Below are 22,191 nucleotides of genomic sequence, written 5' to 3' on the forward strand. Positions count from 1 at the left end.
ACCATGACATGATGTTTCGGAAGAAAAATCTAAGATCTTTTACATAAAAAAAGTTTCATAATCACACGCTATGAAAAGGGGGGAAACATATACTTACCATAGGTAGTTTTTACCATAAATTTCTTGACCTTGGTTTCATTAAAGTCTCAACCTAAACATTGCAACCATATAGATTTCTTTAGAGTTTGTTCATGTCATTGAAATTTGATTGAGAAAAACTTTAATGTGGGACACAAAGGGTTATAAGTGGAAGGAGAAGTTAAGGACTGAGCTGCTTTGCAGATCAGAGCATTTGAAAGTGAACACCCAATGTGACAAGAAGCAAAAACCACAGGATACCATGTACTCTTTCTGTTCATTTTGCTTCTCAAGCTACTCACGCTCTTCCTAGTGTCTGTACCTACATCCTCTCTCTCTATTTCACAGATGTCGCTGGGGTAGTGAACCCCATCCAACCCTGAAGAGCTCAGGAGAGGAAGGGAAGCCTTCTACTTGAGAAGATTTTGCTCCCGATGGGCACAGGAAATGAAGACATTGCCTACCATGCTTGGAATTTGGATCTTCTTCTTAATCGCACCTCTGGGCATCTGGAGTATCGAAGGTGAAACACATACTTAGATTATTTCTTATTTTATTTTATTTTATTTTATTTTTCTTAGGGGCATGTTGGAGGTAATGTTTTTCCTTGCTGATCTTACTGGGATGTGGTGTTTATGTGGACGACAATGGTAGATAAAATGAAGTAGTTAGATTTGCTCACTGAAGACATTCTAGGATATTAACCATATTAGAACATGGTATTGTACTCAAGTCTTTTTGGCTGATTTTCTTAAAAACATGTTCTATTAGTAAGAAAAAGGAATTGGGTAGATGTTATAAGTCGTTAGGGACAAATTTAGCACTACTACTAGCAAAACGGCTCTGAATGTCATACTGATGGTGAATGGCTTGTTCTTTCCAAACCAAAGCTTGGCAGAGTGAGTGTTGTATTACTCGGTTCGGTAGGAAAGGTATCGGATACCTCACTCCATGGCTACTCTGGAATAATGTTGCTAAATAAAATCACACTACTTGCTTCCGTGGAGTGTGTGCCTGGAGAATAACGATTGAGAAAATGCTGAGAAAGATAGAATTGGAGCATTCTGTCATTGCGTCTAAGAAAATGGTTCTGATTTGGGTGTCATTTGACATAGAAAACAGCTTGGGTTCTGCACAGATGATGTTCGGCCACTTTTGCAGATTTTATGAGTTCATTAGCTCCCTAACTTTGACACATTGTAAAGGGCTATAAATAGCTACCAGCGGTTTTAGATTTTTCTCAGGTCTGGTTACAAATATCCTACTTTATAATAACCACAAGCACACATACTTTTTCCAGTTTTAAATCCAAAAATATGGCCCCTGAAAACCTATAAAATGGTATCTACAAATCTGGAACAGGGTGATTTGGTATTTGTCTCCAGGATGCCAGGATGGCACATAACCAGGAGAAAAATAAAACTCCCCTTTAGTCATCTAAGTATTTTCATGATTGTATATTTTTATGTGTGTATATTTGGTATTACATTGACAAGGGGGTTTAGATAGATGACTGGATTTTTCACTTTCCATAAGATGCCTTCAATCACATAGCTACAACTGGAGTCAAATATTATCAAAAATAATTTATACCAATTTGAAGAATATATAAACGATTCCATGTAAAATGAAATAAAATAATTTTTAGTGCTGTATCAGACTGGGATTGGGGTACAACTTCTATTCCCCCTCCCAACATGCTTACAAAAAAGAACTTGAGTGTTAGAATGGGGTTAGTTTACTGGCTTTGCCACTTACTGTTTGCCTTTGGTTAAGTTTCTTATCTTCTCTTATCCTTAGTTTCCTCCTTTGTAAAATAGAGATAATAATTGTACCTAAATTATGGGCCTATTGTGGACACTGCATATGCAGTAATATGGATAAAATAACTGGCACAGCAAGTGCACACAATAAAAGCTTGCTAAATGTTAATGGCATTTTTGCTAATATTATTTTCACAGGCAACCCCCACAAAATTCAATTAAATGGGCAGCAAGGTTTAACATTATTATTTAAAATAGTTGAGTTTTTAAAGCTAAAATAAAATGAATATATTTGGCCTAAAACATAGTGAACCTAATTCTTTGGAAAATGAAAGGGAAAGCCTTGGATAAAGTCCTGGCCAGGTATCTTACATAGCAGTTGATGGATTATAGCATTTCTTTCATTAAATTAGGACACAGGTTGAGATAAGGGAATGTTTGGTGAGATTTGTTCTCCCAGACAGAGCTAATGACTATTTCTTAAAAATCACACAACCTTTATATCTTGGAGAATTCCTGTGATTTAGTTAATCACTGAATTCTTTACACTGGCACAGTTTCAAAGTGTTTAAAAATAACTTAAAAAGATATTTTTCATCCTCCACTTCAATTCAATGTGAGATGGGTGTGCCTCTTCCCAGAAATCAGGCTGCACTGAGAATAAGGTTGTGAAAAACGTAACATTCACTATAAACTTACTTCTCTATAATGAAATCATGCTTGCTTAAGTGTTTCTCAAAAGTACTTCAGGGGGGCACTCTGCCCCGTCTATATCTGACGTAGAATTTCTATTCCGATGAAAAGTATATGTGCAGAACATGCTGGCAGGGACTAGGCTGCAGTGCAGAGCCCCTGTCAGTCACCTGCCTCACTGCAGGTGAGCAGCTCCAGCTGTGAGGCCCTGGGCCACTTGTTCAGTTGAGGGTCAACCTAGGATTCCACCTTTAAGCAGTCAGAAGCACTTCAGCTAATGTCTGACTACACCACTTGGCCCTATATATGATCCCGAATGAAGACTATAGGAAATCTTTGATTGATCACGGCTTATTGTGAGAAAAAAAATCCTAATCTGATCTGGTAGCAGAGGACACTCATAGTTTGGCTCTTTTGAGAACACAGTGGTTATGGCCAAGTCTCCTTTGGGTCTTGCCTGTGTCCTCTTTAGCCTGTGTTGTGATACTTCAGTATGAACCATGGATCCATAGTCCACATCCCACCCACAAAGATTGTGTTGCTTCACGGTGAACTGGCCATATTGTTAAGTCAGAGCAGAAACAGGACAGAAAGTGCTCTGCATGTGTCTCATTCCTTGAAGTTTCAGGGTCTTTATCAGGCTTATTTTTAAGACTGTATCTATTTGTTGCTGTTGAAATGGGCACAGGAAGTAGAGTGCTGCCTTCTGCCAAATGCCTGTGTATTGTTATTATATGAATGCCTGCCACTAAATATGACTACCTTTGACGTAAATGTCTAGGAATACTTTCTACAGCGCAGGATTTCCTGAATTAAGGTTTGAATAGGTTAACCCCTACGCTGATTACAGTCTTGAAAAGACTTCCCAAACACTAAAAAGCTCTTTAATTAACTGTTGCTTCCTCTCTCCCACTATCAAAATTTCCTCTATTATAATGTTGGAGTCAAGTGCTGTTTATCTTGCTTCGCTGGGACTCTCCTACTTAATTTCTATTATTTGTGAATTTCACCTTTACTGAGAGTTTAGAGTTGTTGAAAGAAAAGGTTCAGTATCTGTAATCAGGTTTAAAAATGAAATCAACGTTTTGCTTTGTTCTTTGGAGAGGCAGTGGTGGGACTCTAGAGCTAGGACTGGATTACTATTCCATCTCTGCCATTCACTGGTTCTGTGACTATAATCTCTCTGATTCTCTTCCCTCATCTAAACAATGGGGACAATAATGACATTAACCTATTTGGGTTGACAAAGTCATCTATAAGTAACCGTTGATATCATTACCTGCTATCATCCCCAGTCACCAAGAAATGATAACAGAATTTGGGAGTCATGAGATTTGAGTTATATTCTGTCATCACATTGTATCATAAGCAATTTGTTTCACTTTTCTAATATTCTCCATTCTCTTACCTTAAAATAAGCTCAGTATTATCCACCTTTATGGTATCCTCTCATAGATTCTTACTTCTGTGTTTATCCCATAGAAGAAATTACTTACATGCATGTTTCTGTGTGTACACAAGCAGGGGTATCACTGTAGTTTTCTCAGAATGTAAATATGTACATTTTGAGGTTCACTTTGAACACAGGCCAAGAGAGTGTTAGAGGCCAGTAGTAGGGAAACATCAGGTTTAGCAGGTAGAGCTCTGTACCTCCTCTCCTCCTTCCTAATAGCCACATTTATTTTATGAGTACAACCTGGAATTTGAATATATCACAAACAATCCATTGTCCAGAAGTGGCTATAAGGAAGGTTGGGGCATTTAGGTTCTAGCTAGATGGTCATGGCTCCATTTCACTTCTCTGATATTAGAAGAGGAGAATTAATATTGGGGGGGGGCGCAAGGGGGGCAATTGGCAGTTTCTGCCTGCATAGATATTGTTAAGTATCTTCTAGGGCTTTGAAAATGCCAGTGAATCTCAGTATAGCAGAATGTATTAGGATGCCCAGGAAGTATCTGGGAAAGAAGTGAAAATGAACTTTCCCTGTGTCTTTCCAATAACACATAAACCTAAACTTATTCTGAGCACCATACTTAACCATTCTATCACTGTAGGCAATATTTAGAAATACTCATGTTGGTTTCTTTTTTAATAAATTTTTTTGGGTGCTATTGATACTAAGATCATATAGGTTTCATGTATACATCTCTATAATTCATGATCTATATATTGCATTGTGTGCCCACCACTCAAAGTCAAATCACTTTTTGTGACCATATATTTGGCCCCCTTTACCTTTTACTAGCCCCAAACCCCTTCCCTCTGGTAACCATCATACTGTTGCCTGTGTCAAATAGTTTCAGTTTTATATCCCACATATGAGTGAAATCATATGGTTCTTAGATTTTTCTGACTGACTTATTTTGATTAGTATAATATTCTCAAGGTTTGGCTTTTTTATGTCTGAGTAATATTCCATACTACTTTATCCAATCCTCTATTGAAACACACCTTGGTTTTCTCCATATCTTGGCCACTGTGAATAATGCTGGAATGAACATAGGGGTGCATATATTTTTGCAAATAAATGTTTTAAAGTTTTTTGGGTAGAGACATAGGAGAGGGATTGCTGAGTCATATGGTTACTCTATTCTTAATTTTTTGAAGAACTGCCATACTGTTTTCCATAGTGGCTATACCAATCTACATTCCCACCACCAGTAAATGAGGTTTCCTTTTACTCCAAAATCTCTCCAACACTTGTTATTACCTGCCTTGTTGATTATAGCCATTCTAACAGGTGTGAGGTGGTATCTCATTGTAGTTTTGATTTGCATTTCCCTAATCACTAGTGAGGTTGAACATCTTTTCATTTATCTGTTGGTCATTTGTATGTCTTCTTTGGGGAGGTGTCTGTTCAGGTGCTTTGCCCACTTTTAAATTTCATTGTTTGTTTGATGCTGAGTTGTTTGTGTTTTTCATATATTTTGGATATTAACCCTTTGTCGGAAATGTCATTTGTAAATATTATCTCTCATTTGGTTGGATGCCTTTTTGTTTTGTTTTGTTTTTTTGTTGTGCAGAAGCCTTTTAGTTTGATATAGTCCCATCCATTTATTTTTTTTTCTTTACTTCCCTTGCTTTTGGGGTCAAATTCATAAAACGTTCTCTATGACCAAGGTCCATAAGTTTAGTACCTAATGTTATCTTTTATATAGGTTATTATTTCTGATAAAATGCTGAAGGCTTTCTTTGATGCTGCTGTCTCCAGCTTCTAAGATATTCTCTTAGATTTTTCTGCCCTACTTTTCTTCCTGAAGTCACTGTGACCAAGGTGAAGAGTCTATCACCTCTGAAAGACAGGCCCACCTGTGTCAGGTAATTAGTGTCTTCCCAGGCCAGAGCTAGTCTCTACATTGACAACATAAAACATTGTTTTTTAGGTCTCATTGTATTGAAAGATAATTACACATTGGCCAACAAACTTTCCACCAGACACTCATTCTTGTCACATAGGGTGGGCATGACTCTGAATCCTCTGTCATGGGGAGGCAAACACGGTGCCAATAGGGTAGAATCACAAGGGAACATTTGTTACCTGGTAGGGAGGTACTTGGAAAAGTACCGAAAGACAAATATTTTTTTTTACTTGACCAAGGCTGGCCTTGCTGGTAATGTACTAGTATTTCTGTAGGATTTCATCTCTCAGATAGAAGAACATTTTTCTCTGGGATATACTGCTTTTTCCATATTATATTTGTTTGCCTGATGAGTATACCCATTTTTATACATCACTGCTGATTCCTATGAAAGCAGTTGGAAACAACTATTCAGAGGGAAGGCACTTGAAGCAGATCTTCTGGGTTTCCATCTTGTCTCTGCTACCTACATGCCTTGTGACCTTGAACAATAACTCAACCTAGCCACATTAATTTTATTCCAAATATATAATACCTGACACTTATTGTTTATTATGAGAAAGCAGAGTCCTACGGACCCTTCCTATATGTTCTCATTGGCTTTCACAACTATCCCCCTGCAAGAGAAGAGCTTGTACTTTAGAGTTAGCCGGGCCTGGGTTCAAGTCCTGGTCCTGGCTCTGCCTTCTACCAAGTAGTTCTCTTGACCTGTTAGTTTCTCTAACACTTGGTTTTCAAAACTTAAAATAAAGATAAAAATAGTAACTACCTTATAAAATTGTTGTGAGGATCAAATGAAACAATACACACACACACACACACACACACACGCACGCGCGTGCACGCACACACACATATATATAGTACCTAAAAGTGCATAGGACATAATAAGAACTCAAAAAATATTAGTCATATCCCTGTTTCTCCTGTTTGGAGGATCTAAGATAGCTCTACAGCACTCGGATAATGTGAGATGCAATGTGCTTGTGGGCCAGTGGCAATGAATGTAGAATGCAAAGAGGTGATTCTGGAGGTGAGCTCCCAAAGTGACAAACCATCCATGTGCTATCTGACCTAATGATCACTAAAGCGCTCTGCTTGTCCTATTCTTTAATATCTCAAAAGAGACATGGCACAGGTACTTTGTAACTTTGCTAACTTTTTTTAAATTGATTTCAGAGATAGATAGAAACATCAATGATAAGAGTGAATCATTGATAGAAAGGGAGAGAGGGAGAGATAAGAGAGAATCATTGATTGGCTGCCTCCTGCACACCCCAGATTGGGGATCGAGCTCACAACCCAAGCATGTGCCCTTGACTGGAATCAAACCCAGGACCCTTCAGTCTGCAGGCCAACGCTCTATCCACTGAGCCAAACCAGCTATGGCGCTTTGCTAACTTTTAGGCAAAGCTATACTAGAATGACTGTTTCAAAACAAAACAACTTCAGAATAACCCCAAACTAGATAAAGCCAAGAGATACATGGCTTGGTCTTAAATTGCTCAATACAACTACATTGAAAAGATAGTCTTCAAATTTCCCTCAAATAGATATATCACAAGATGAGAAATTCTAGCACTAGAAGAATTTCCTTCAAAATATGCTAAATTATAAAGCAAACCTAAAGGAAGGTTTTAAAGAGTAAATAATAATAAAAGATGACTATAACAGTTCTCTTAATTTTCTTGTTTCATGGTCTTTTAAGTAAAGGGAATAAATATGGAATTACACCATGTGTGTTCTTGGTGCGAAGTTAATTATTCCCAGTTCCATTTTAGCCAAAAAAAACTTCATATTATGTAAGTCTCTCTCTCTCTCTCTCTCTCTCTCTCTCTCTCTCTCTCTCCCTCTTTGTGTGTGTTTAGACTTGGAAGAGACACCTACTTCTCTCAAAAGACCAGTATCAGACAATATGCACAGAAAAGAAAAACTTAAACTATTATTGCATACCAGTTCTATGTCTTTTATTTATATTACATTATATGTTTCTCAGGTAGATGTGGGTGAATATCTTCCATCTGACAATAGGGGCTGAGACTCAGTCAGTTTTTATTCTACCCCTTAAGATTAATTTATAGGATTTTCTTAAACTAACAATGATCACTCTTTACAATAGAAGCCCTGATTTTAACATATGTATGTGTGCATCTTTCTTATTCATATTTCCCCACGTATTTCCAGCATTTCTTGGAATATCTGATTTATGGAGTGTTTTTTTTTAACCACAGAGTAAAAGTAGTAAGTTTAATCAACATTACATAATACAATGTAATATTAGTGGTTCTGTATGAGGTGGAACTCCCCACCCTCATCTCATGTCACCACATTTCTAATTTTGTGAGTCAATGGCAACTAGCTTACAAGGGAAAGAATGCCCAATGGGCTTTCTGATGCTGTGCATGTAATTCCCTGAGAGTGTCCAGGTGGATGCTCTCCCACGATCTTTGATGGGTGATTACATGGCCGCTATTGCTGTACCTGGATCGGCCTTGGCTATGCTCAAGCCACTGCCTCAAGGGATCACTAAATCCACACCAATCTATAAGGGAAGAGGCACTGGTTTCTCTTCCCTGGTGGTCATCATAGCTCCTCTCCTATCCTCCACTCAAATCCTCTAGAAAGCAGATCAGACCATCTGCATCCTCTGAAGACCTATTTTCCTCCTGAGGCTGAAGAATTATCTCTTTCCATAACCCTCCTACCATGTGTCTGAAATTGGTTGATTGGTGATCTATCATAGTCTATCTGAAAGAAGCTAAACTCCTAGTTTATGTCATAGAAAATTATTAGCATATTATACCCTTTATAGTCATTTCAGTTTTTCAAAAATTATTTGTTTACATTTTTTTATGTTCAACTCTAATGTTGTCTTAGCACCAGTCAGACATTCTGCATTTATTACAGGTGCTCATTTCGTTCAGTGAATATAATCATTTTGAACTTTCCATAATATGTAAGAATTTTTCAATGGAAAGATTTTTATCCAGTGGAAAGCTTGGTTGGGATTTTCCTCACGATAATAATCAAGACATATGGTCTTTAAAAAATAAGAAAAAATTGTATTTCATATAAGATTTGAATTACAAACTTTTTTTAAAAGAGCTAATAAGTTTCACAAATTATGTATCCTTTTTGGCTCCTGATGGCACTTGTACCTGCAGCTACACTTACTTGGCTGGGAGGTACTGGGCCAGGCAGTTGTTTGGGGCTGGCATGCCTTCCTGATTGGTGGATGTGGGTATCTGGATGACCACAGCATGTCAATTATTAAATATTTTTAATATAAACCTGAGTCGACATAAATCAGGTCTTTCCACTCTGCATACTCATGAGGTGTAGTTTCTCTTTAGTGGTTAAAGCTTAACCACTGCAGGGCATGTTGAGGTGCATACATCCTCCACCTCAATGCCTTTGACTGGCCTCTCTAAGGGAGTTCAGCTGTGTCTGCTCTGTGTCCTTAGTACACAGAGAGCATTAGTCAGAGTTGTGGACAGAATTTTCTCTCCATGAAGCTGTCTCTGTTAAGTCTCAGGGTACATCATGCCATCTTACTTTTGAACCTTTTCTAAGGCTATCTCCTCAGTAGAGGCAGGTACCATCCCACCAAAAGGTTGTAGAGCAGATAGGAAGACAGATACATAAACACATATCCTATATAATAAAGAGCTAGTATGCTAATTAGACCAGATGGGGGAACGGCCTTCCAGAAGGACCTTCCAGGACAACCTTCCAGAATGACCAGTGGGCAGGGGCAGTGCTGTGAGGCAGCAGGGGCTGCTGTGAGGACTGAGCCTCTTACACAAATTTCATGCATTGGGCCTCTAGTTTAATTATAATAGAACTAGGGGCTTGGTGCATGAAATTCGTGCACTGGGGGGGGGGTCCCTCAGACCAGCCTGCCCCCTCTCACATACTGGGAGCCCTCAGGGGATGTCCTACTGACAGATTAGGCCCGCCCCCTGCTCCCCTCCCCTTGGGGAGCGGGCCTAAGCCGCAGTCTGGCCTCCCTTTGTGAGAGGTGACTGGGCTAATCAGGGGAAGGCACCAGCCCCATCACCCCGCTGCTGCAGCCACTGCTAGTCACTGCAGCCACCAAGGTGTTTTTATCAACATGGACTCCAGTCCCTTCACCATGAAAAAATGACAACTTTCTTTAGGCATTGTCAAGATGTGTCTTTCATAGGATATGAAATTTCTTTCTTTCTTTCTTTTTTTATTTTATCCTCACCTGAGGATATATTTCCATTGATTTTAGAGAATGTGGAAGAGAAAGGGAAAGATAGAGAGAAACATCAAAGTGAGAGGCACACTTTGATTGGTTGCCTCCTGCACGAGCCCTGACCTGGGCCCCAGCCAGGGAGGAGCCTGCAACCTAGGCACATGCCCTCGGTCAGAATTGAACCCAGACCCTGCGGTCGGCAGGCCAAGGCATTATCCATTGAACCAAACCAGCTAGGGCAGGATATGACATTTCTTAGCCCTCCAGCAGCAGACCTTCGTATTTTTTTCTCTAGGTGTGTGGTGGAAAAACCCTAGATCACCTTTTTGGATTCTTATTACCCAAGTTACTAAGAATATTACCAGTGGCATACAGGGAGCTTAGCCAATGAGCGGTCAGAAAAGGTGTTTCCTCTGTAGCTCACACCGATCACTGGCTCCGCCCCTGCCCAGACTCCTCCGATCCCGGCTCCACCCCTGCCCAGGCCTGTAGCCTCTGACCGAGGCTGCAGGCCTAGACAGGGGACCCCCAGATCCCTGCTTTTCTGGCTCCACCCCTGCCCAGGCCCCTGCCATCGCCGGCTCCGCCCCTACCTCACTGCAGCCTCTGGCCAAGGCTGCAGGCCTGGGCAGGGGACCCCCAGACCCTAGCTTTGCCAGCTCTGCCCCTGCACAGGCCCCTGCGATCGCCGGCTCCGCCCCTGCCCCCTCTGATTGCTGGCTCCGGCCCTGCCTAGGACTGAGGCCTCTGGCCTGGGCAGGGAACCCCCAGCCCCCTCCAATTGCTGGCTCCGCCCCTGCCCCCTCCAATCACTGGCTCCCCCCCAACCCCCTCTGATCGCTGGCTCTGCCCCTGCCCCCTCCAATCGCTGGCTCTGCCCCTGCCCCCTCTGATCGCCAGCTCTGCCCCTGTCCCCTCAGATCACCTGCTCCGCCCCTCGGCCCCCCCTCTGCCTCCCCTGTCACCTGCCTGGCCAACAGGCCTGGACACTTCAGCGGCGGGGCTGAAGGGACTGGGCACTGCCATCTTTGTGACAGAGTGATGGAGTGATGACTAATTTGCATATTACTCTTTTATTAGATAGGATGCTGTATATCACACAAAATAACATGGGACATTTGCCAAGGAGAATATCAAGTGTACTTGGGTTGCTGGAATATGGGGGTGGGTTTAGTTTGCATAAGGAGGCAGGGGGTAAATTTTATTTGTTGACATCTGAACATGTCCCTGTAAGCATTAAAGAGTCTCTGGAGGGTTTTAGGAAAAAAGTCCTGTGATTGGATTTTCATTTTATGAATACAAACTGACAGTAATGTAGAGAATGGATTGAAGTAGGGGGAGGGGAGCAAGGCCAAATTTGGAATGTAGAAGATTAGTTGGTAAGCTGTGACAATAACCCACATGGAGCAGAATAAGACACAAATTAAAGTAGTGGCATGAAAACAAAATTTTGCATGCTGAATCAAGTTACTTGGGGACTGATAAAATGGAACAGTAAAGGGGAAAGATATCAAGATGACTCCCATGCTGCTAGGTAGGTGATGGTATTATACTATGATAATGGGAAGAAGACCAGATTTGCCCCAGGATGGAGTATGGGGCAGGAGGGAGTTCAATCTCCTCCTTGAAGCCTTTCTTGGTTGATCCAGCCACATGGGCTCTCTTCCTCTTTGAGATCTGAGGGCTCTGAGAGACTGTATAATCAAGATAATCAAAGAAAAATCTAAGGGGAAAATTAAGGAGCAATGGCAGCCTCTTTCTGCATCCCCTTTGCACTAGGAACAGTCACATTACTAAATAAACTGTCATCTAAACAATGAGATATTCACACCCCTGGTGTGGGCAGTAAGAGGTACATTGTCTGTACAGAATTTAAAAACAAATAAAAGTTGGTCTATTTTTAATTATCACCATGTGCCAGCAATTCTCAATAATATCAGTGGTAGAATATTCTTCCCCTTAAAAATAATTTTGGTTTAAAGTTCTAAATAATTACTATGGTTACTGCTGAGTTTTAATAATATGTATGAAAGCTTCAAATTAACATATTTTTAGTACTTCCTCTTTGATAACCATTACATTCTATGCAGACAATAATGTGGTGAAGGCCTGAGGAACTAGGTGGAGGTGGGTAGTGGGAGGAAAATGGGGACATCTGTAATACTCTCAATAATGAAGATAATTTTTTTTTAAATTAAAAAAGGAAAATTAACTCAGAGAACTTCCCAGTTATAAAGTTAGCCCTGGACATATACAAATTCAGCTACATTTCAAGAGTAAATTCATAATGCTCAGAATCACTCAAGCTTGCTCCAGGCACAGTTGTATCTCCAGTCCCTGTGGTTCTCCACATTCCTGCGTTTAAGCAGTAGATTTTAAAAACACAATAATACCACAGTGATTATAGAGACAAAGACACAGAATGTGAGAGGTTTTATTTCTTTCATTCTATGTAACCATTTTGAGTATTTATTTGTTTAAAATTTGAAACAGTAAAACTGTACAGACTTTGAAGTATAATTTCATGAATGAACTAAAGTGCATTCATACATGAAATGTTTGGTTGATTAATATCTTTACAATTGAAATATATTCTTCTCTTTAAAGTGTTAATTATTTTTAAATTAAAAAATGAATGAAGAAAAGAACTTTATAGTTAGTAATTTACCTAAATTTTATCTTTTTTAGCATTTTAGTTTTTAATATAATTCACTTATTAGTTACTAGAAAATTATTTATATAAACTAATATATCAGGCTATAACTAAAGAATTAAAGTTCACACCAGGTAGATATAAAATTATTAAGTAAATAGTACATTTTTACTTTCTTGAATTCTAACATTATTTTTCAAATATCTCTTAACTTGCATGGTTATATATACAAGTTCAGTAAAAATTATTCACCAGCTATGTGTCTTTTCATTTCATTTTATTATTTGTTTCATTTCACAATTATTTCCAAGAATATGTTCCCATATAGAAGAGGGGATTGTTAAAAATGTTCTCTGAGCATCAAATATGCCAGGTACAGCCTAGTCATGGGCTATACCCATTGTGATAATACAACAGTGATTTCCATGAGAATTCTTAAAAATTAAATCTTTATTTTTGAAAGTATTACATATGCCCCCCTTTCCCCCTATTAACCCCTTCTAGCCTCCATAAGAAGTTTTAAAATGAGAAGCTTCCTAAACCTATAAAGACTTGGAAAAGGATACTGTATCATTTGATAATTTGGGGATGGTTGAGGTTTCATCCTTTTACTGCATGTATTTAAATTATTTTTAGCATTGAGAATTTCCTACCACTAAATCTGAATGTTTGAGAAAAACAACAGGAACAATAATAGCAGGAACAACCACAACTAACATTGGCCTATAAACCCCAGCCACAAACAAATGTGATCTTCATCTCTCTTCAGAAAATGTTTTGTTTTGACAGGACAAACCCACTGGGGACAGGTTTGGATGTCCTGAGTGTCATAAGAGGGATATGCACAATTCAGGACAAGCAGCAAAGAAAAGTCAACATGCTTGTCAGGTGGAAAATTAAAATGGTGCCAATGAGCTCAGTGCATCATTCCTGCCCTACAAACATTAGTTTTTGTTTCGGAGACATGGGGAATATAACACCTTCTTTGTACAAAGAGAGAGTATTCTTGATGACTTTTAGAGAGTATGGCAAGCCTCTATTTATCTATTCATTCCTCCATTCAAGAAAAATTCCCATGATAGACAATGTGGCAGTTGATGATCCCCATCCTGCTGATAAGAATATGCAGGAACTGCAGGAGTGTTCCCATAATCCCATTGCAAGTCAGCGATGTGGTCAGCTCGCTCTCTTCTCCACTCTGTACACTCCTCCCAAATATATAGTCAAAGAATGCTGGAACTACAAGGGATGGTCAACTGTACTATTAGCACTGGGTGACAGCTCGATGGCTAAATGTAATATAACAGAAAGCGAGATTTACAAGTAACTTTATAGTGTCAGTCACACACTGAGGGAGGTGAAGTTGTGTATGTATTTTTGTGTGGGAGAGGGTAGTAAGTGATAATTTTCTTCTTTTTGCCATCCAATCCTTTTATTTTTATTTTAAAGAAATGGAATGCCAGGGAGTCTGGGTGGCTCTCTCAATATCACACAATGTTTTAGCATTTGAACAACCATGTTCAAATGAATATTCTAATTTTTAGCTATCTCCATGACCTTTATAAATATCTCAAAAGCATCAAGCTCTGTATTTTCTCATGGTTGATAAGCAAAATGTAAACTTCTCCCACCTAATGCTATTCCATTTATTCTGAAGCAGCTAGAGGTCTCCATGTCACTGTTTCAGAAAACCATGACCCAAGTGCATATCAATTCATGAATCTGCCATGAGATTCCTGCCCTCTCTGCCTTTGCCCTTCCATGACCTCCCATGCCCACTCACTGCTCTAATATCAAAGAGCTCCTGGTTCACCTCATAAGGTTCAGCTCAAACACAATCTTTCCATAAGCCTTGTTCCAATCTCCCCAGCAGAAGTGAATCTTCTGCACACCCACGCAAAGTTTGCACCTCTTTACCAGTGTTATTTTGTTCTCTCATTGGTCAAGTGTTTTTATTTTCCACTGGAAGGCATGCCCCATGCTGGCAGATACCATGTCTTATTTATTTTATTTTTTTAAATATATTTTATTGATATTTTACAGAGAGGAAGGGAGAGGAATAGAGAGTTAGAAACATTGATGAGAGAGAAACATCCATCAGCTGCCTCCTGCACACCTCCTACTGGGGATGTGCCTGCAACCAAGGTACATGCCCTTTACTGGAATCGAACCTGGGACCTTTCAGTCCACAGGCCAATGCTCTATCCATTGAGCCAAACCAGTTAGGGCCCATGTCTTATTTATTTATAAAAGATCCCTCTGAGCCTTCCTTTCAGCCCAGGTGAGCTTGAAGAAAAAAGAGTGGTAGATAGTAAACTTATTTCAGAGAAGATACTCTGTTGTTAATTAATCTTGTCTCACAAATGGAATGGTAAGTTTCTTGAGGGAAGAAAGTCTTTGTCACTCTGGCTGGGTGGCTCAGTTGGTTGGGGTGTCATCCTCTACACCAATAGCTTTTGGTTTCTATTTCTGGTCAGGGCACATACCTAGGTTTCAGGTTTTATCCCTGGTTCCTGCACATACGGGAAGCAACCAATGGATGTTTCTCTCTCTCTCTTTCTCCCCTTTCCCCTCTCTCTAAAATCCTATCTAATAATAGACAAACATGGTAATTGACCGTACCTTCGCTATGCCTCCCATTGGCTAATCAGCATGATATGCAAATTAACCGCCAACAAAGATGGCGGCTAATTTGCATACTGCAGGCAGCCTTTCTCTCTGTAAAAAATCAGTAAAATATATTTAAAAAATAAAAAATAAATTTAAAAAAATAAATAAAAGAAAGACGATAATGGATATGTGGGGACAGTTGGCAGCCTTGACACACTAAGAATGTGTATGGTTAATTACGCACACAGGGAGTAGAAATTGCAAATGTGGGGGGAAGCTGAAAACTATTGGGAAATCTTACACGTCTTCAAATTCAGGGTCACCCTTATGTTCACTTGGGTGTTAGTAGAGAATCCCGAGCCGCCGCCTGCTGCCTGCTGCCTGCTGCCTGCTGCCTGCTGCCTGCTGCAGCACAGGATCCGGGCCTGCCCTCTGTGACCAGGGGAGACGGGGCAGACACCACAGGATTGGGTGTGCCATTTGCCACCAGGGGAGCTGGACTAAGCCAGCAGGTGGTTATCTCCCAAGGGGTCCCAAACGTTGAGAGGGCTCAGGTTGGGCTGAGGGACCCCCCCTCCCGCCAGTGCACAAATTATTGTGCACCGGGCTTCTAGTCAATAATAATAATAAAAAAAATATCCTCCCATGAGGATTAAAAAAAGAAATTTTTGGAAAAAGAAGGCCTTTGTCTATAACTATCGTGTCGTTTTTCACGATGCTGGCACAGAGTTATGGGCTCCATAAACTATGATTGACTTATCCCAGTAAATGAAAAGGGAACTTAGGAGGCTGAGAGAGCCTATTAACTTAGGGAGAGCATCGGACTTCTGGAAACAAAGGTTTCACTTGGTCTTTCCACCTCTGCCTCCTTGCTTTTTTGTCATAAGTCTAACCACATCTAGGTCGGTACTTCCTTTTACTAAATTATCTTACCCTTTCTCTTCATTTTTTTGAAAACCTCATTCTTATAACTTCACTTTTAGTTTGCTTTCATTTTTATTCTGAATTTTTGGAAGCAACTGAATTGGGAAGCCTTATTGTGCACTTATTTGAGATCTCAGAGCAGTTATAAATACAGGGTGTCCCCCAAAAATGTATACACACTTTGAATGATTATAAAGTCAGTGTTTATTAACATACAGTTCATTTTCTAAATTAAGTGAGTTATCAGCTGTTAAAGTGTGTATACATATTTTTGGTACACCCTAATTATAAATATTCAGAGCTTCTAAAAGTTCTTTACAGGTTTCTTGTCTCAATCTGATTCCCGAAAACTCAATCAGGTAATACTTACTCTGAGCAAGGATTGATGATATGTGAGCAGAAATTATGGTGACAGGTTTATCAGATGTTAGGAAATAGCTAAAAATGAGCATATTTTTATACCATGCTGCCAAGGGTATAGAAAAAAAGTGAAAAATTATGCTAGGTAGAGCAGTATGGGGAATGTGGGGCCATAATAATATACATCAGTGATTTTCAACCTTTTTCATCTCATGGTACACATAAACTACTGAAAATTCTGTGGCACATCTAAAATACATTTTTTGTTGATTTGACAAAAAAATAGGTATAATTTTGATTCATTCACCCCAGATGGCTATTGTCGTGTTGGCTGTCATTATATTTTTGGACAAGCTAAGGGAAAAGAGGTCAATGCTTCTGACTAAATAGTCAGGTATTGCATGTTTTAAAAATTCTTGTGGCACACCAGTGTACCTACCGCGGCACACCAGTTGAAAATTGCTGATGTGTATTGTTTTTGTTGTAAGAAGTAAATGCGTTAAAATACTTATGCGTTTTAAACAGCCTCTGGAATATAATAAGTAATTGACTAAAAAATGCTGTTATTATTTGCTTCCTATTAAAGAAGGTATACATTAATAAAAATAAGTAACAATAAGAGAATACATACTTTTATAATAAAAATATTTTGGAAATTATTGAATAATTGAGGAAATTATTTACTTATTTTTTTCAGCAAATATTTATTATGTGCTACCACATGCCAGACACTCTGCTAGTGAGGGTCAATTACTGAAAATGTTATCTCAAAAAATTATAGCATGGTGCTTAAGAAATCTTTGGCAGAAACTGTTGAAGTGGCAAAGGTCTGGTCCTTCCAGGACAGATTTGATTTTAATTTTGTTTTTATCTTTCAGGAAAAAAAACATGTCAAGCACAACTTCGTGTTCAGAGGGAGTCAATGCAGAACGTCTATGCAGGGGATCCATTTCAACTGGAATGTCCTGTGGTATACTGTGCTGACAGACCTAACGTGACCTGGTGCAAGTTTAAAGAAAAGCAGTGTTTGCCTCTGGAAGCTAGCCATCAGTTACACATGAAATGGGAAGACAGACAGAATATTTCTGTTTTTATTCTACATTTTGATCAAGCATTGCCTACTGACAATGGATCATACCGCTGTTTTTTGAATGTTTCATCTGTACTCATTGAAAGTCACTCAATAGCTATTAATGTGAATGGTGAGTTCTAGCCAATGAGACTATCTAATATTTTTCTCATCATGTTTCAAGGAAAAGAACCCAGATTCTTAAGTAATTGTGTTAGACACTGAACTTATATAAAACATTAAAATGGTGCTACACCTCATAGACTGAAACATGTATGCACATGTGTGTGCATAGGTATATGTGTGTTTTGGGGTGAGTGAATTAGAGAAGAGTAGAAAAATATAATAAAATTTATTGTTTTACCTTAAGGAAGAATAAAATTTATTTGGTAAGTCCAAAAGTAGATCTCTAAAATGTGGGGAAAATTACAAAGTGAATACCAATAGTAGTAGGCAGTTTTCTATTCTCTGTCCTTGTTTACTTTTTCTTTTATTTTTTCTTCCATATTTATGTCCTTGACTTTTACTGATAATGATTCCTTGAAGTTATGTTTGTAGTGGTAAGAAAATTATACATTTATTAATAAATACTTGAAGTTATGTTAATAGTTCATGTTTGCACAGAGGGCAAACAGCACACAAATAACCTGACTCCCTGATAAGTTTTAAGAATAGTTATAGAGTTAGCTGTCTCCACAGAGTCTCTCCAGAGGATCGCAATAGGCTCAAACTACAGAGGAAAGACAGGTTGAGATTAAATTGGGCAAAACTAAACTGAATGAAACATGGAAAATAAAAAAGAGGATTGGGGGACAGGAAAAAAAATTTGGTTTAAAGTACTCTCAAAGCTAATATCATACTTATTGGTGAAAGATAAAGCTTTTCCCCTAAGAAGAAGAACAAGACAAGGGTGTATGCTTCTATTCAACACTGAACTGGAATTTCTAGCCATAGCAACTAGGCAAGAAAAAAACAACACTATCTAAATTGCAAAGGAAGAAGTAAAAATATATTTTCACAGATGACATGATATTATATAGAGAAAATCCTTTAAAATCCTCAAAAACTACTAGAGCTAATAAATTAATTCAACAGTTTTATTAACAACAGAAAAATAGTAGTATTTCTATCCTCTAGCAATGAGCTAGCAATCTGAAAAAGAAATTATGAAAAAATTACACTTAGATTAGTATAAAATAGAATAAAACATGTAGGAAGAAATTTAACCTAGAAAGTACAATGTTTTGGTGCTAGCTGCAACCCTGAGACTCTGCTTTTGCAAATTTGGGGTCAAACTGAATGCTAGTTGCCTGTGACCATCTGTGCACTGGTTTATAAACCTCTTTAGAACGGAGGCTGTGTCTCAAACATCTTTGCTTCTCTACAAATAGATGGCATAGTGTCTGGCACATAGTGGATGGTTCAATAAAGATTACTTTGTAAATGAATTAAAAAACATAATCTATGGTAAGTGAAAAAAAATGCCTTTAACAACCTGGAGAAGCCTATATTGAGGATGTATGGAATTAATGCTTTCTGGAGAGAATTGTACTATTAATTTACATAATAAGATAAAATTCTAAAAGAAGTAGTATATATTTTTTTAACTGGCAAAATAAATGCAAAAACTAAGAAAAACTTGCCCTAGCTGGTTTGGCTCAGTGAATAGAGCATTGGCCCTCAGACTGAAGGGTCCTGGGTTTGATTTTGGTCAAGGGCATGTACCTTGGTTGCAGCCTTGATCCCAGCTCCAGTCAGGGCGCATGCAGGAGGCAACCAATTGATATGTCTCTCTCACATTGATGTTTCTCTTTCTGTCTCTTCCCTTCCCTTCCACTCTCTATCTCTAAAAATAAAAGCAAAATTTGCCCTAGCCAGTGTACCTCAGTGGTTACAGCATCAGCCCAGAGTCACAGGTTCAATTCTGGTCAAGGACACATACCTGGGTTGCAGCCAATTGATCTCTCTCTCTCTCTCTCTCTCTCTCTTTTCCCTTCCACTCTCTCTAAAATGTCAATGGGGAAAAAAATCCTTACCCAGCCTTGGGTAAGGATTAACAACAACAACAACAAAAAGAAAAACTTACAAAAATGTTACTTCCTGGATGATATTAATTATACTGTTAAATGTAAAATAAGCACTACTCGGTAATTTATATAATGTATATTCATGTAATATATAAACAAAATTAAATATAGTGACATCAAGCCCACCTCCCTTGGAAGAGAGCCTTCTTGTACGATTTAGTCTTTCCTTGCGAGACCAATCCACTTCTGTATAAGAGAGAGGACTTTAGCCAAATGTCTCTCCCATATTTGGGTCTTTCCTTGACCACTCCAGATGGTTGTGCAGTTGGTAAAGTGCCTGTTCTAGGGAATCAAGTCAAGGCTAAAATTAGGATTAATAATCTGTCTCTATAATAATCTGTCTCTCCTGTGGAGGAGGGAGCTTAACTTCAGAGGAAAAGGGAGGCAGCAGCCCCTCCTATACCCTGTGCCCTGAGGAGATGTGCTTTTCATTAGGATCCGATTGGGACAAAGAATATGAAGGATGAAGTGGCCTAAGAACTAAGTAGGAGACATTAAAGGCCCTTTAAATTTCTCTTTGAAGACTTCTACTCTCCTAATTTCCTTTTCTCCTTCCTTTCTTTCATTTCCTTTATTTTTTTAAAAAAATATGTTTTTTATTGATTTTTAGAGTGATAAGAAGGGAGAGGGATAGAGAGATGGAAGCATTGATGAGAGAGAAACATCGTCAATCGGCTGCCTCCTGTACACCCTGTACTGGGAATGGAGTCCACAACCCGGGCATGTGCTCTGACCCAAATCAAATCAGTGACCTCTTGGTTCCTAGGTCGATGCTAAACCACTGGGCCAGTCTCACTTCTTTTATTATCACTCTGTTAATTAATACTCCTGACCCCCATTGGGAATTCCCCAGGACTTTTCTTTGGCCTTCTATTTTTGTCTGTCAACAACCTTCCACTCTCCCATGTGTTGCCTCCTACAGCTTCTCTGATCATCTCAGATTTTCATTATCTTCCTCCTAAATGATTTCAATTTATTGTATGACTTCCTCTTCTTTAGTGTTTTCCAATTTTTGTTCATTTCAGCCTAAAATCTTCCTGATAAACTTATTTTTTCTAATAAACTTTGTTCATAATCCCAATCATTTATTGTGTCCCCTGCAGAGCATCTCCAGCACTTATAACATTGGGCTCAAGGTTGTTACCCAGCATTCAAAGCCTTCCACTTTGAATCTCCACCTATCTTTCTGGGCTGTTTCTGGATTCCATAAAGAAACGCTCAACTCCAGCCTAACAGCCCTACTTGCCATTGCCATGTCTTCACCACGGTCCTTCCAATGCCGCTGTCACCACTCGTGTGACCCCCATGCATCTGCCTCCATCTATCAAATTCTACCTCTTCTGTCAAGACCAGCTTATTTCCCAAGTTCTTAATGGAAACTTTCATGTTCACCCTTGAGGAAGTGGTTTCTCTTTTTAAAAAAAATATATTTTATTGATTTTTACAGAGAGGAAGGGAGAGGGATCGAGAGTTAGAAACATCGATGAAAGAGAAACATCGATCAGCTGCCTCCTGCACACCCTCCACTGGGGATGTGCTTGCAACCAAGGTACATGCCCTTGACCGGAGTTGAACCTGGGACCCTTCAGTCCACAGGCGGACACTCTATCTGCTGAGCCAAACCGGTCAGGGCAGAAGTGATTTCTCTTTTCTAGCCACTTTTATGCTATTGAAGGTCTGTGCCTCTCAATTATCACACATCCTCTGGTACTAAAATAATGTGTGGATGTATCTTTTATTCCATCAAGGATTATACTTTCCTGGGAAGCAGGAACTGTGTCATAATTCTTTGGGTCATCTCTGCTACCTCAAAAAGTCAAATAAATTATTTAATAACTGGCTTTTAACTGAGTGGAATTTTCCTTTCATGAAGTTATAAAAGCAAACAACAGGAAAGGGTCAAGGAAAAATTCCTTTTCTTCTATACCTGGAAGTATTCAGTGAACTAAGTACAAGATGAGGAGAAAACTATACTTTGAAATTATATTTAAGAATCATGCTTTTTGTAAATATATTTGGATGTATTATGAAAAAATATTTCCTTTTCTTCCTTTGAAATATCTTTCTTAGGGGATATTGGAAAATTTTCTATTTTTGTATCTGATTCGTTCGCTTTTTAAAAATTTGTTGAACTTACCAAGATGACATTGGTTAATAAAATTATGTAGGTAAATAACACTGCAATAAACATAAGGGTGCATATATTCTTTTGAATTAATGTTTTGGGTTTCTTTGGATATATTCCCAGAAGTGGAATCGCTGGGTGGCAATTACATTTTTAATTTTTTGAGGTAACTCCATACTGTTTTCCACAGTGGCTGCACCAATTTGCATTCCCACCAACAGTGCACAAGGGTTCCCTTTTTTCCACA

At 38.9% G+C, this 22,191-nt stretch overlaps 1 protein-coding gene across 2 annotated transcripts in view; it reads left to right on the top strand.

Annotated features, from left to right (window-relative positions):
* The first annotated feature begins 371 nt into the window (after window positions 1–371).
* BTLA (B and T lymphocyte associated) overlaps window positions 372–22,191 on the top strand; it is a 33,271-nt gene continuing 11,451 nt past the window's right edge. For both annotated transcript variants that reach the window (XM_005873339.2, XM_014545399.1), the window contains exons 1-2: window positions 372–601; window positions 17,542–17,865. In XM_005873339.2, coding sequence (XP_005873401.2) covers window positions 526–601; window positions 17,542–17,865 — 400 coding nt within the window. In that variant the 5' untranslated portion in view covers window positions 372–525. The remainder of the gene's footprint in view (window positions 602–17,541; window positions 17,866–22,191) is intronic.

Source organism: Myotis brandtii, unplaced genomic scaffold, assembly GCF_000412655.1.
Source record: "Myotis brandtii unplaced genomic scaffold, ASM41265v1 scaffold406, whole genome shotgun sequence".
NCBI lineage: Eukaryota > Metazoa > Chordata > Mammalia > Chiroptera > Vespertilionidae > Myotis > Myotis brandtii.